The sequence below is a fragment of the Lissotriton helveticus genome, chromosome 2_1, assembly GCF_964261635.1.
Source record: "Lissotriton helveticus chromosome 2_1, aLisHel1.1, whole genome shotgun sequence".
NCBI classification, from domain to species: Eukaryota; Metazoa; Chordata; class Amphibia; order Caudata; family Salamandridae; genus Lissotriton; species Lissotriton helveticus.
The window spans coordinates 335,779,910-335,793,487 of record NC_136059.1 but is presented as its reverse complement, the minus strand read 5'-3'; the positions used below and the strand labels follow the sequence as shown (position 1 = coordinate 335,793,487).

Here is a 13,578-nt window from a genome sequence, read left to right as displayed (position 1 = left end):
ATTGATCATAAATGTTAACACCGGCAGGTCATCAATAGGAAGGGAATCTAGACAAAAAGTCTGGTAATGGGAGTTATGCTATTTCATATAGGTTGCTTTTAGTGTTTATTTGCATGCTTTCTGAAATAGCAGCAGCCTTTGCTTCTGCACAAACTTTATTTACTTTTGGCATAATTTTATAAACCGATAAATAAATCACAATAAATGCAGGCTAGTAAATTAAATGACTATGGGCCTGATTACGATTACTACCGTAGCTGCAGTGGTGGTGTGGGAGCCTCCGGTCCGACCTCCCTATTACAACTTGGGTGGTCGTACCGCCATTGCAATGCCACAACCGCCAGGGATCTGCGTCTTGAGGCTGCAGTATGCTTGGAGGGACTGTCGAGGTCCCACCCAGCAGATTGCGAGTTTTCTTTCCACCACAGTTTTCTTGGTGGTTCCTACACCATGAAAACCGTGGCGGAAAGTAAACAAAGGAGGCCCTAAAGGGCCCCAGGTTGCTTCTGGGCCATGGTGTGCATGCAGTGGGGTACATGTTATGCCCCTCTGTGTGCATGCACCCCTTATGCCCCTCTGTGTGCATGCACCCCAGTATCTACGCGACATGGGCTGCACCAGTTCATGCCCTGCAGGTACTGCCTTTGACGTTCCGCCAAAGAACCACCCGCCAGTGACTGTAAAATTCCTAACCTGGTTGGTGGTGTGTGAACAGGGCAGCGGCGTGGTGGTCCCGCTGCCACACCGCAAGCTCGTAACCGGTCCCTAAATGTGAGGCATGTGCTAATGTAGACATGGAAAAACACAACAGAGCCATAACTTTAGGAGATTAATCAATTTTCCAGAGACATCATTGTTTGCACTAAAAGCCAAATTATATATCATGTTAACACACAAGTTACTGCTATAAAAAAACGTGACTCCTAAGTTGATTATATTTTTTGGGTGGCTGTGCACAGAAAAATTGCAGTCACTCACAGGGATGCAACCCAGTGGGTAAAGTGGGCTGACGCATTGCTGAATGCTGTGGTGGGTGGAAGCAAAATGTGAATGACACCACAACAGACAAATGCATGAGAGTTGGCTGAAAGGCTCGCTTTGTATGTATGTATGTATATATGTAGTTAGGATTTTTAGTGAAGCAAAAAGTTTTGGCTAATGCCGGACCTAGAAGGGTGTTTCTCTGAATAGGCCTCCTGAGGTCTATGCACTATTCAATTTCAAAACGTCAAAAATAATGTTAAAGGTCTACACTCAAACTGTCACTCAATTAAATGGTAAAGGATTATTGACATTTTGTTCATATTGTTTTAGTTTTTCTAGCCGATTCTGACCTCGAGAAAAGCTTTCCAGATCTAACTAGAAAAAATATAGATCTGAATATATGTTTGTAATTGTCTTAGTGAAATAACAGGACCTGCAGTGGTCCCGGGAAGCTAATAATCCTGGAAGGGCTGATTACCGTTGCAAGCCCCATCAGGAATACTGTGGTGCTTATAATAAATTCCTAAGTCTCCAAGGAGCAGATATACCATCATTTTTAACTATTGCAAACGGGAAATATTGCCGTTTTTGACCGCTAAAAAGGGTTGTAGTTTGTAGTAACCCTATTTTGAGAGCCGGTAACCTAATACCGAGTCTCAATTAGGAAGGGACGTGCCAAGGATGTCCCTTCCTAATAGCAAGTCGCAGGGGATGTACAATTGTTTTCTTTTAAACGCATCCCGTTTTCCTTAAAGCAAAATGAGATGCGTTGGAAGAAAAAAAAACAAAGTTGCTTTATATAAAAGTAAACATAGACATGGTAGTCTGCTATCCCCAGCAGGCCACCATCCCTGTGTTATTGTCCATTCCCAATGGGTTGCAAATGCAAATTGCGACTTGTATCATGAATATTGATGAGGAAAGTAATTCGCGACCCAATTGGGAATTGCTAAATGTGTCTGAGACACATTAGTACATTCCATTTTGTGAGTCGGAAATTGCGAGCCACAAACAATCGTAATTTGCAGCCTGCAAAATGGAATGGTCATACTTCTGGCCCCAAATGTTCTGGTCTCATTTCTATTTCTTAAACAGCTTCGCTCTGTCTGTTCTTTAAATAAATCGTTTTGCTCTTTTGCCCACATCTATACGCTAGTCATTTGTTACATTTGCCAAACATTCCAGGATAACATAATCAAAGAGTGGGTAATGATTTCTACAATGTTCTAGTTTTTTCCATTTTGTAAGTTGAATTTTTTGTGTAAATTAAAATGAACTATAATTACGAAAGTGATGGCAAGAATATCCTCTGACCCTTATTGGGTTTATCACGTGTTCCATTCTTATGTATGGTCCTTGTTAGTCAGCCATACTTAACATGTTCTCTCTTGTCCATGTCTTTCCATCTCACCAGGCCATAGAGGAGGACGGCTTACAAAAGAACAGTGACGTGGTTGGAACCTACCTCTTGTTGGAGTTGGCCAAGTTGCGTGACGAGGTTGAAATTGTTGGAGATGTCCGAGGAAAGGGCCTAATGGTGGGAATCGAAATGGTGACAGATCAGGTCAGTCACTAAGCATGGTTTTGCAGCGTTAAATTTAAACTTCATAGGGCACAACAGTCATTAATATACATATCATTAAACAAGTGGCATGATGACTTAGCAGCCACAAAATTTCAAGTTAACAAGATAGTGGTTGAAACGTGGCCATGATTCACCATGCACTCCACCCCATGAGGTCATCACAATGGTGGGTCTTCCCAAGAGCACATATATTGTGCTACTCTGCTCCATACAAGAAACATTACTTTTTACATAAATGCATAGTTCCTATGTACTTTTGTTTACACAAGAAATACCGTGGGTTTTATTCTTGAATCATTTGCACATATGCATAGTGTGTGGTCCAGAACGCATGCCTGGAATTTGTTTACTAAGTGATGTTTTGCATGGAACAATTACAGGGATCCCTACATGTGATTAAGTTTGTGTCAGTCTGTGGTTTCCCCCGATGATGTACTGGGATACATTTACTTAGAGTGGCATGTATTAAAACCAGTGTTTGTTATTTTGCTCTACATACACTTTACATGTGTCTGCCACAAGCAACTATTGGACTCCAGTACCTTTATTTTACACAAAGCAAAATACACTCGGTAAGGAAAACACAGTATGTATGTTACAGACAAATTCAGCTGGTAGAAAGGGTATACATCAAAGCAACACAAAATACCGTCTCAGTGTCACATCTAAGACATGTTTTGCACTGCCCACATTTGCTCAAATTTCCTTCTTCACCACTATTTGTTGTAAACTTCACAACTCTGGGTGGGAACAAGAGGGAGTAGCAGCAGCATCTCCGATGTGACATTCTAAAAACCTTTGGGTAATTCCGTGCATCCCTCTGCACACTATCTAATCCTGCATTTATAGAGTCATGTCTAGAGTTTTTAAATTCCCTACCTATAAAACAACTCACAGAAGTCGATAGACTCCAACTAGAGAAACCCATTACCAAAAATGTATTCTAGAGGCTATCAAACTCATCCCAATGGTAAAGCACCTGGGCCTGACAGCTTTCCAATCATCTTCTATAAAATATTTGCTATATTTATATTACCCCACGGAAGGTCGTAGTGTCCAATTTTGCCTCTTCTGACGCAGTTTCTGGTTTAGTGGCTGAAGCAACCAATGTTACCATCACCAAAGAAGCGAAGGACCTCTCTTCTCCTGAAAATTTCAGGCCTATCTCATTGATCAACAAGGAAGCAAAGTTCTATGCCAAGATACTTACTTGATGGTTGGAACCTCATTAAACTGATTCATCCGTCTCAGTTAGGCTTTGTAAAAGGCAGGTTGGCTAGTGATAAAATTCGTACTTTTGTCATATTATTGAAAAGGCGTCTCTCCCGCAGTCGCATGCTGGCTGCCATCACAATAGATGAAGAAAAGACATTTGAGAAGGCTACTCAGTGGCGTAATGAAAGTTGAAGTGGCCCCCCTGCAAGGTACACAGAGGGGCCCCCCTCCGGATTTTATCCGTAGGTCTCCAGCGTGAGTACAGTGCTGAGGGTGCCTCCTGCAGCTTTTGGCCCCCCCGCACTGCACTTCATCAAGGCTCTACAAACTACTCCGCATTCCACAAAAGTCTATCTTTCCCATGCAAACTAAATATCCTAAATACCTTCAGTCCCTTCTAATTGACCTCCAGTCCTCACAGACGCGGCGACATGGACCAAAATTTGTTCTCACCTTCTTTGCCACAAACTTATTCCCTCTCTTACCCAAACAAGACATTTAGCTTCCCTTTATCTTTATTGGACTCCTGACAATTTTTTTAAATTACAAGTCTCAGACGCTGACAAATGTTGGTCTTGTAAGTAAAAAGGACGAGGTGAACCTGAACATATGCCCATGCCTTACCACATTTTCGGAATCAATTCGGTCTCAATTATCCAAAAGTCTCCATATGAATATTAAGCTAGATTTCATGACGATTATACTGGGTCCCCATGCACTCAGTAGTCCCTTCTTTCTATGTAGCCCTTTTAGACCTTTTGCTAACTATAGCTATAATGGTGATCCTGATGGACTAGAAAAACCATGACCTTGTTTCATTCTACACCTGGTGGGCCTGGGTCACATATCTCAGGAGTACTCACACCATGCAGATGCAGATGTTGATAGAAGGTAACCCTAAATCTCCCAGAAATTATGGTCCTCGCTTGACTCCTATATGCAAGATTTGACTCTCCCAAACTGATTTATGCGTGTCAACTCCTGGACTTTCTGTCTTTCTCCCTTTATTCTCTTTCTTCTCTGCTCTTTCTACTGTTATTGGTTTCTCTCCTGCTCTTTCTCTGTCTAAGACTCTTCTATGAATAGGTTGGACAAAGTGGTGCTGTGTTGCTTATGTTTCCGGCGATTTAGCACCCAGACAATTTAGTAAGCCATCCACAATATTTACATTATTGTTATTATTTTCATCTCATACCTGTGTAATATATCACTATACCCGTCTATTTTTAGTTTTTGTCTCTTTCGGTATTTTTTCCTATGGTACATTCATGTTCTTTTCTGCTACTTTTATAGGTGCAAGTTGTTGTGATGTAACAATAAGTGAGTCATTCGGCCCTGGGGCATGAGGTGGGGAGCAGGGCCGGTTTTATCATGTGCGAGCTGGGCGCCCTCCCAGGGCCAGAACTTCAAGAGACACGTAGAGTTGTCTGCTCGCGTATCATTCAGCACTCTCCAACTGACCTGACTCCAGCATTAAGGCCATACTACAATTAAACTTACTTTTTTCTTATAAAGGGTGCAGGCACACTTGTTTAGGATCTTCCTTCCCTCTCACCTCCTTCACGCCTCTGCCCTCTTTGCCCCTCAACTATAATTTGGCATCTGCATGAATAAGCTGAGAGGGATGATTCAAATGAGGATGGGGGAGGAGTGGGGAAGGGTGTGTGTGATCAGCCAAGGCCTAGCCAATGAATGCAAACCACCGACCGCCCACACCCCCAACAACCTCCACCATGCCCGCTGCCATATTTTACTCAGGAGCAGAGACGACTTGGTCGGACAGGACAGCGGAGAGCCAGACAGGGAGTGTCTCAGTTGGGAGCATCGGAACCCCTGATTATTGTTTTCTAAACGTGAAAATCTTCTGTCTGTCTTGACATATAACCTTTGTGAATACAAAATTAGTTTTTTGTGTTTAGTAGTATTTTATGAAGCTCTTCATTGCCTCTTTGCATTCTAGTACTTGTAGTTGTGTTTGTCCTCTCTGTAAATGCAGAACCACAAGTATCAGGATGCAAAAACAGCATTATTTAAAAAGTTAGTGCAAGAATCGGATTGCATTTGTATATCTTCACATATCAAGTTGTAGGACGCATCTAGGACTAAATGCGGGCAAGGAAGGCCAAGCAAATTTGATTCGTGCCCAGGGCGCTGTAGGTGCAAGGCCAGACCTGGTGGGGGTTCAAGGGATCCCTCTTTTCCAGACGAAGATTAAACTCACAAGGACTCTGTGTTTAGTTGCTTTTTTTCACGCGATTCGTTTTCTGGTTGCCATGGCCACAGGATTATTGCTTTTGTCTGCCTCTTCTTAACACTTGCATTCTTTCAGCCTCTCCTAGGAGAGGAGCCATGCTCTTGCAACTAAAGCAGCTCACTGGGGAACCAGGCTCAATTCGGGTCTTGGCTCAACATCTTCATATTCTTGGAAAATCACCTAATCAAAAACAAATGTGTAACTTATTCTGTGAGTGCTTCTTCTGTGAAGTTATTTGAGGTTGTCTGCATGTTTTTACTTTTACAGGAGAGTTTGAATTTATTTAACCGGATAAGGTGCAAGTCACAATAGTGTTGGGTTACGTTAATGAATATGTCATGTGAGCTTTGATAAATTGTCCTGTTGGAGCGCTTTGCTTCACGCAAATTCAGGCGCATGTTCAGGGCCAAAGAATTCAGGTTTTTTTTATCTCTTTCTTCTCGTTTTGGGTTTGGCCAGCATGCTAAGGACAAAAAGACTTAGGAAGAACTTGGGGGGGGGGGGAGTGGGAGGACCCTTGCTGCCGCACACCCGTTTTACTACTGACGGGGGGGAGGGGGGAGGGAGGGAGGGGGTCGGGCCAGGGGGGGGGAGTGAAGTCGGCGAATATGACGGTACACGGCAGAGCCGCCAGTCGCATCATGAACAAAGGACCTAGAATCTTGCCTTTCTCCACAGGCATTCTATACTTTTCCTATCTCTTTTTTCCCATCCACCACCCCGGGGGGGGCCGCAGAACGCAAAGCACAAGCGACGAACCCAAACCACCATGACAAACCCAACTAGAGCGGGCCTGGCCACTGACCTGAAGGTAGTGTCCATGAATGTTAAAGGACTGAACCACCCAGTCAAACGTAGGAAAATCCTAGACTACTTGTCCAAACTAAAGGGAGATGTGTACATGCTCCAAGAGACCAAGCTCTCCAAAGAGGAGGCGAATTCACTCAAGGCGAGATGGATAGGGGAGGTACTCTGCTCGCCGGCAAAAGGGAAAAAAAGAGGAGTAATAACCATCCTGAGCAAAAAGGCCACCATGACAACACTAGCAGTAGACACTGATGATGATGGCCGCACGCTCATAGCAAGCGTCCAGAGAGGAAGCGACACAATCCACATGGTCAATATTTACGGTCCGAACTCGGAAGACAAGCAATTCTGGCTGGGAGTAGACAGCAAGCTAGCAGATCTCCCCCAAGAGGACCTCCTGATCACAGCGGGGGACATGAACAAGACGATGGACCAGGCAACAGACAGGCACCCGAGCAGACCGAGTCATAACTCCAACAACAACAACAACACCCTCAAAGACCTATGCACCAAACATCAACTGGCAGACCCGTGGAGGCTCCAACACCCGACAGCGCGAGAATATACCTTCTACTCACACCCACACAACTCTTACAGCAGGATCGACTACATACTGATGTCCAACACACACACGCACCTCATAGAAGATACGGAGATAGCCACAATCACCGTCTCAGACCACGCTCACATAACACTCACTCTAAGTGGGAAACACAATGAGAACCCAACGAGGAGGTGGAGACTGAACGATGACATCCTCCAGAACAGAGAGAACGTCAGAGAAATTGAAGCCACAATCAAAGAGTACCTCGAGCACAACGACAATGGCGAGGTAGGGAAAGACACTGTATGGGATGCCCTCAAAGCGACAATAAGGGGAACTTTGATAAACATCAAGGCCAGGATGAACAGAGGGCGGAACAAAAAACTCCGGGAGCTCGAGGAGGAAATAACAGCACTGGAGAGAGGTCACTGTGCCAACATAACGGACAGAAACACGCTCACTTTGCTCACGAAAAAGAAATACGAGCTGAACAAGATCCTAAGTGAAAGAGCGGGCTCCTGGCTGACGAAGTTCAAGTCGGTCAACCTATGTGCCGCAAACAAAGCGGGGAAACAGCTAGCGTCCTATCTGAAGGCAAAACAAAGGCAACACACGATAGCAGCAATAACAGACCGCACGAACAAATCCCAAACAACGAACAAAGGAATACTAGAGGTTTTCAGACAATTTTACCAAGAGCTGTACACCGAGGATCAAAACTTGAGCAAAGATGCAGGACGTGACCTACTCAGTAAGACCAATCTGCCGAAGCTAGACGAGGCGGAGAGGGAATCGCTCGAAGCTGATATCTCGGAGGAAGAGATTGGAAGCGCCATTAGCCAGTTGAAACGGAACAAGGCGCCAGGACCAGATGGGTACTCGGCGACATTCTATAAAACCTTCAGCGAACACATCAAAACACTGATGGCACAAACATACTCGACATGCATCCAGAAAGGGAGGATGACGGAGTCCATGTGCGAGGCCAACATCACCATAATCCCCAAGGAGGGGAAAGACCCACAATACCCCCAGAACTACAGACCAATATCCCTAATAAACGTCGACTGCAAGATCTACGCAAAAGTCTTAGCCAACAGACTAAACAGGATCCTGCCGAACATCATCCACCCCTCACAAGTGGGATATATAAAGAACAGACTGTCGCAGGACAACACAAGGTTACTGTGCCACCTGATCAACCACACAGCAAGCAGCAACGAGCAGGCAGTCATGATAGCGCTGGATGCGGAGAAGGCGTTTGACAGAGTCTCGTGGCCCTTCCTGGGTAACTGTCTGGGAGCATTTGGCCTAGGCAGGAAGTACACGGCGATGGTCATGGCCCTCTACAACAAACCAAAGGCGAAAATAGTGGTAAACGGGAGCGCATCCGAAACACTCACGCTGGGCAGAGGCACCAGACAAGGATGCCCCCTCTCCCCCGGACTATTCCTGCTCGCACTAGAGCCCCTGCTAGCCCGAATCAGGGACAACACCGAGATAACAGGCGTAAAGCTCAAGAGAAAGACCGTCAAACTAGCGGCATACGCCGACGACATCCTAATCACAACAGCGAACCCCTCCACGTCGATAAAAGCTCTGATGGCCACAATAGGTGAATACGCAGAAGCCTCAGGCTACAAACTCAATAAGGAGAAATCGGAGTGTAAACCGATGAATGTCCACACCACAAGAGAAGTCCTAGGCGATTCCGGCCTAGCATGGCAAACGAAACCTCTGAAGTACCTAGGGCTCCACTTTGGGAGAGATCTCACGTCAACTCTCCAACACAACGAGGATCTCACGCTGAAGAAGATTAAGGAGAGACTGGAGTTATGGTCACCAAAGTTCATCAGCTGGTGGGGACGCATTGAAACGATCAAAATGATGATAACACCGGTAATAAACTACACGCTATCAATGCTACCACTCCCAATGACAGAGACATTTCACAAAAAATTGGACCAGCTGATAAACATCTTCCTGTGGAAAAACAAGAAGCCAAGGATAAGCCTACAAAAACTAAGACTGTCAAGAGACCTTGGAGGCCTTAACCTGGCGAACTTCAAGACATACCAGACGGCTTGTCTGGCAAGGCAGGGTATCGCCTGGGTAGATGCCACACAAACGTACAGGCCGGTATGGCTGGAGGTCGAACAAGACATCCTAGGAGGACTCAAGCCAATAGCACTCCTAACAGCAAACCGGCACCCACTGAAAACAAGCGCCATACTGAAACACACCAGAGATGCCCTGCTGAAAGTTGACAGGCTCATGGCGCAGAAGCTGAAGGGCACGGCTTGGGAATCCATCTGGTTTAACTCTAAAGTGACCTACCAAGGGGCGATACTGCACAATGATACGTGGATTGGCGAAGGCATCAGCATGCCCAGCCAATTGGAAACAAAGAAAAAACCGCTGACGTTCCAAAACGTGCAGCAGCTACATGACCTCCCGAACCAAGAGTTCTACAACTTCTTAAAAATTAAGACAGCGATAACAAAGGCTAACCTGTGCGGAGGAGAGCCGGGGATCATCAAGTATATGCAGCTCATCGACTCAGCAGGTCATCAAACGGCAAAAATCTATAAACTACTCAGCCCATCTAAGATGGCGCAGAACAAAAAAGCAACCAACACTTGGGAGATGCGCCTGGGCAGGCAATTAAATGAAAAGGAGCGAGCAATAATGTGGAGTTCAGCGACAACAAACAAAATCACCCCACAACTAGCGCAAACAAAATACTGGCTGCTCCACAACGCATACTGGACACCATCCAGACTCCACAAGGTCGGCATAGCAGACTCAGACAAATGCTGGAACTGTCTGAAAGAGGAAGGGACCCTCGAACACCTTGTCTTCACCTGCGTGAAAGTTAAGAAGTTCTGGGCACAAATCAACACCTTCCTGAACGATATGCTCAAAACAAATCTGGAGATCAGCTTCGTCAGCCTGGCGACTGAGCACCTAACAGCGGACCTTAAAAGTAAAGAAGAAAGAGAACTCTTAGACCTACTCCTCACAGCAGCCCTCAAAATGATCCTAACGAACTGGAAAAACACAGCCAAAGCAAACTTTAAAACATGGATCAACTGGATTACCTTCCTGAGGGGGGCTGACAACATCACAGGCACGTTCTCGAAAGAACACAAAGCCAAGCTGCACATGTGGGACCCGCTTGATGAGCTCCTGAGAACGACCCAATAAAGGACAATCAACCCCCCCCCCCCTCTCTTTTCTCTTTTCTTCTCCAATGGAGGGAGAACAATAGACAATGGATATATATGATCGACGCCTGTGTACCTCTATCTGTACTGTATATATATATTTTTGTACGACCTTCTTTGTATATCAATAAAAATTTCTAATAAAAAAAAAAAAAAAAAAAAAAAAAAAGAATTCAGGTTCTTAATTTCTAGCTGAGTCTAAACATCAAAATTCAATAAATGTTAATACTGTGAAGCACATTAGGCTCCACAAGGAAGGGGCGGAGGAGCGTCGCCCCACTGTGTGAAGAAGAGAAATATAAAATGGTAATAACTTTGTTATTATCATTTTATGCTTCCTGACGTGTCCTGCTGCTTTGGGGCGGGATGGGTCTGCTTTGCTCTCCGAGCAGGGCAGGGGAGAAGTGATATACTCAATCCAAAGTGCGCAATGTCTGTTTGGTCGGCCCTCTTGGGCCACCTAAACCAGTCATGCACACTTCCTTGTTCTCCATGCAGGCTGCATTACAGCCTGCATGGAGAACATGCCCACCCCTCCAGACCCTGGCCGAGTGCCGTGTCACGGCGCTCAGACCAATCACAACGCTGCTATTGCACCGTTGTGATTGCCTTAGGAAAGGGAGCCTGGATTCCTGTTCCTGTCGGAGGCAGGAGATCAGGAGCAGAGATGGCACGGACCCGTCGAGGTAAGTTTAGCTTCTTAAAAAAAAAACATTATTTCCCCCTGCATGACACCGACCCCCTCCCCCAGAGTCCCTGTTTGGGCTCAGACTTCCACTGAATCAATGGTGGCCATGATTACTTTTGCATTCTAATAGTGCCTAATTAATCCTGATGAAGTCATGAAGAATTGTGATTCAAGAATTGATCCTTTCCCGTCTTGACAATGGCAATTCACTTTATTTGTGCAGTACAATGTCAGTTACAAAAAAACCTCCAAGTTATTCAGTACATAAATTCAGTGCACAACTGTCCAAACACTGTATTCTTAAAACTCAGTGAGCATGAGCAGCACTCAAATCTCTTCATTGAACAACTTCTCACTAACGGGACCTACACAACACTCGGTCCAATTCTGAGATATGGTCAACCATATCTTAGGCTGGGCCTAAAAGCTCACACTCGCCACTCCTCTGTGGGACTCCGAGCGCTTGGGCTCACTTGGGAGGACAAGGGGCTTTGATAAATGGGATCTAATTGGGCGCTCCCGCATTGGGGATCTTTGGGGAGTGAACGGGGTGGTCTCATTCGCCTCAATCCAACAGACACACGAGGTAGCAGACACAGAATATTTTAGATACATACAAGTCCAACACTCACTCCAAACTAACATCCTCACTGGGTCCTCCCCTCCGCAATCCTCTCCTTTGGAGGACAGATTGCTAGATGGGTATATGCCAGACAAAGCCATTTCCCTCACGTACAAAAAGCTCATCAACCAGACCCCGGACACCATGGTATCATTAAGGGAGCGATGGGAGCAAGACGGCCTCGAACTAGATGATGAAGAATGGCAGGAAGCACTGTCCTCCCATAGGGAAGTTGCTATCTCATCCAAACTGAAACTTGTCCAATTAAAGATTTTACACCAAATCTACATCTCCGGTCCTAGGCTGGTACTAATGGGTAGGGTTGACGACGGGCTGTGTAAGAGATAGTGTAGATTAGAGGGCTCCTTTGTGCATATTATCTGGGAATGTGCGATGAGTCAAGACTATTGGAAACAGGTACACAAATGTATGAGTACAGTCTGGAGAGTGGCAATTCGGCCCAAAGCCAAGAGGTGCCTTCTGAATGTGTGGGAGCCCACGGACCTTAACAGCAAGGGCAAACTTTGGGCGACCCTTGGCCAAATGGTGGCCAAACAAAATATTGCCCGTCTATGAGGAGCAGCTGCGCCGCCAACGCTGAGTGCCTGGAAGGCAGAGATGGACTGGAGTATGATCAGGGAAAATACTGTGTATGTTGCACATGGCTGCCCCCAGAAATGGATGGCTGTCTGGAATAATTGGAATGTACATTGTGGCAATATTTGTGAACCCCCTCTTGTCCCCTCCCTAGACAAACCATTATTGCCTTAATTTGCACGACTATTGAGCTTTTTTCCCTGCTGTGTATAACATCAAATGCCATGTATTTATTCGACTTTAAGGAGTGATACTGATGCAACCAATAATTAATTGTAAGTGATGACCAGAATATTTTGTTGAATAAAAACAGTTTATATAAAAAATTCTCTTTATTGGTTGCCCATAAATTGCAGAGTACAATTAAAGGCACTTTGCATCTCACATTGACGGAAATACAAAGGAGGTCCAGAGGACCTTCATCAGTTGATTACCCCTCACCAGGCCAACGGGGCTCTTAGGTCCAACAATAATGGTCTTCTAACTGTTCCCAGAATCAGCAGAGCTAGAAGTGGACATTGATCCTTCTCTTTTGGCGCATCCAAACTCTGGAACTCTGTGCCCATCAGCTTGATAATGGACCAAAACTTCCTTAGCTTTAGAGAGAAACTAAAAACCAATCTCTTGCACTAGTCACCCCAGTTATTCTCACTCTAGCTAGACCAGACTGTGCTGGAAAGCCCTTTGTCGGGTAGCCACGCGCTCTCTAAATCCGGCTAATAGAATAGATTAGACTCATAGCTCCCCGCTCCCCAATAAACGCGTTGCAAAATGTCTTCACACGTCCTAAGTGTCCTGCAAAGTGATAATGGAAAGTTGACCATCATAGATATAAAGGTTTACATTGGCTGGCATTTAACTATATTGAACCATACTTACATGGGAACGAGAAATAGAATAAACACAACAGAAATGTAAGTTTTTTAATAAATGGAATGAATAAGGCTGTTTTTCACACTTCTAAACTACTTAATAAGAAAGTAAATGATGTAAACAACTGCACATATAAAAAAACTCCAGACAAAATTTCGCAAGAGGTTACAGATTTAAAACAA

At 45.0% G+C, this 13,578-nt stretch overlaps 1 protein-coding gene across 2 annotated transcripts in view; it reads left to right on the top strand.

The window, feature by feature from the left end:
- AGXT2 (alanine--glyoxylate aminotransferase 2) overlaps positions 1–13,578 on the top strand; it is a 399,919-nt gene that overhangs the window by 293,523 nt on the left and 92,818 nt on the right. For both annotated transcript variants that reach the window (XM_078674933.1, XM_078674934.1), the window contains exon 12: positions 2,399–2,548. In XM_078674933.1, the coding sequence (XP_078531059.1) occupies positions 2,399–2,548 (150 nt within the window). The remainder of the gene's footprint in view (positions 1–2,398; positions 2,549–13,578) is intronic.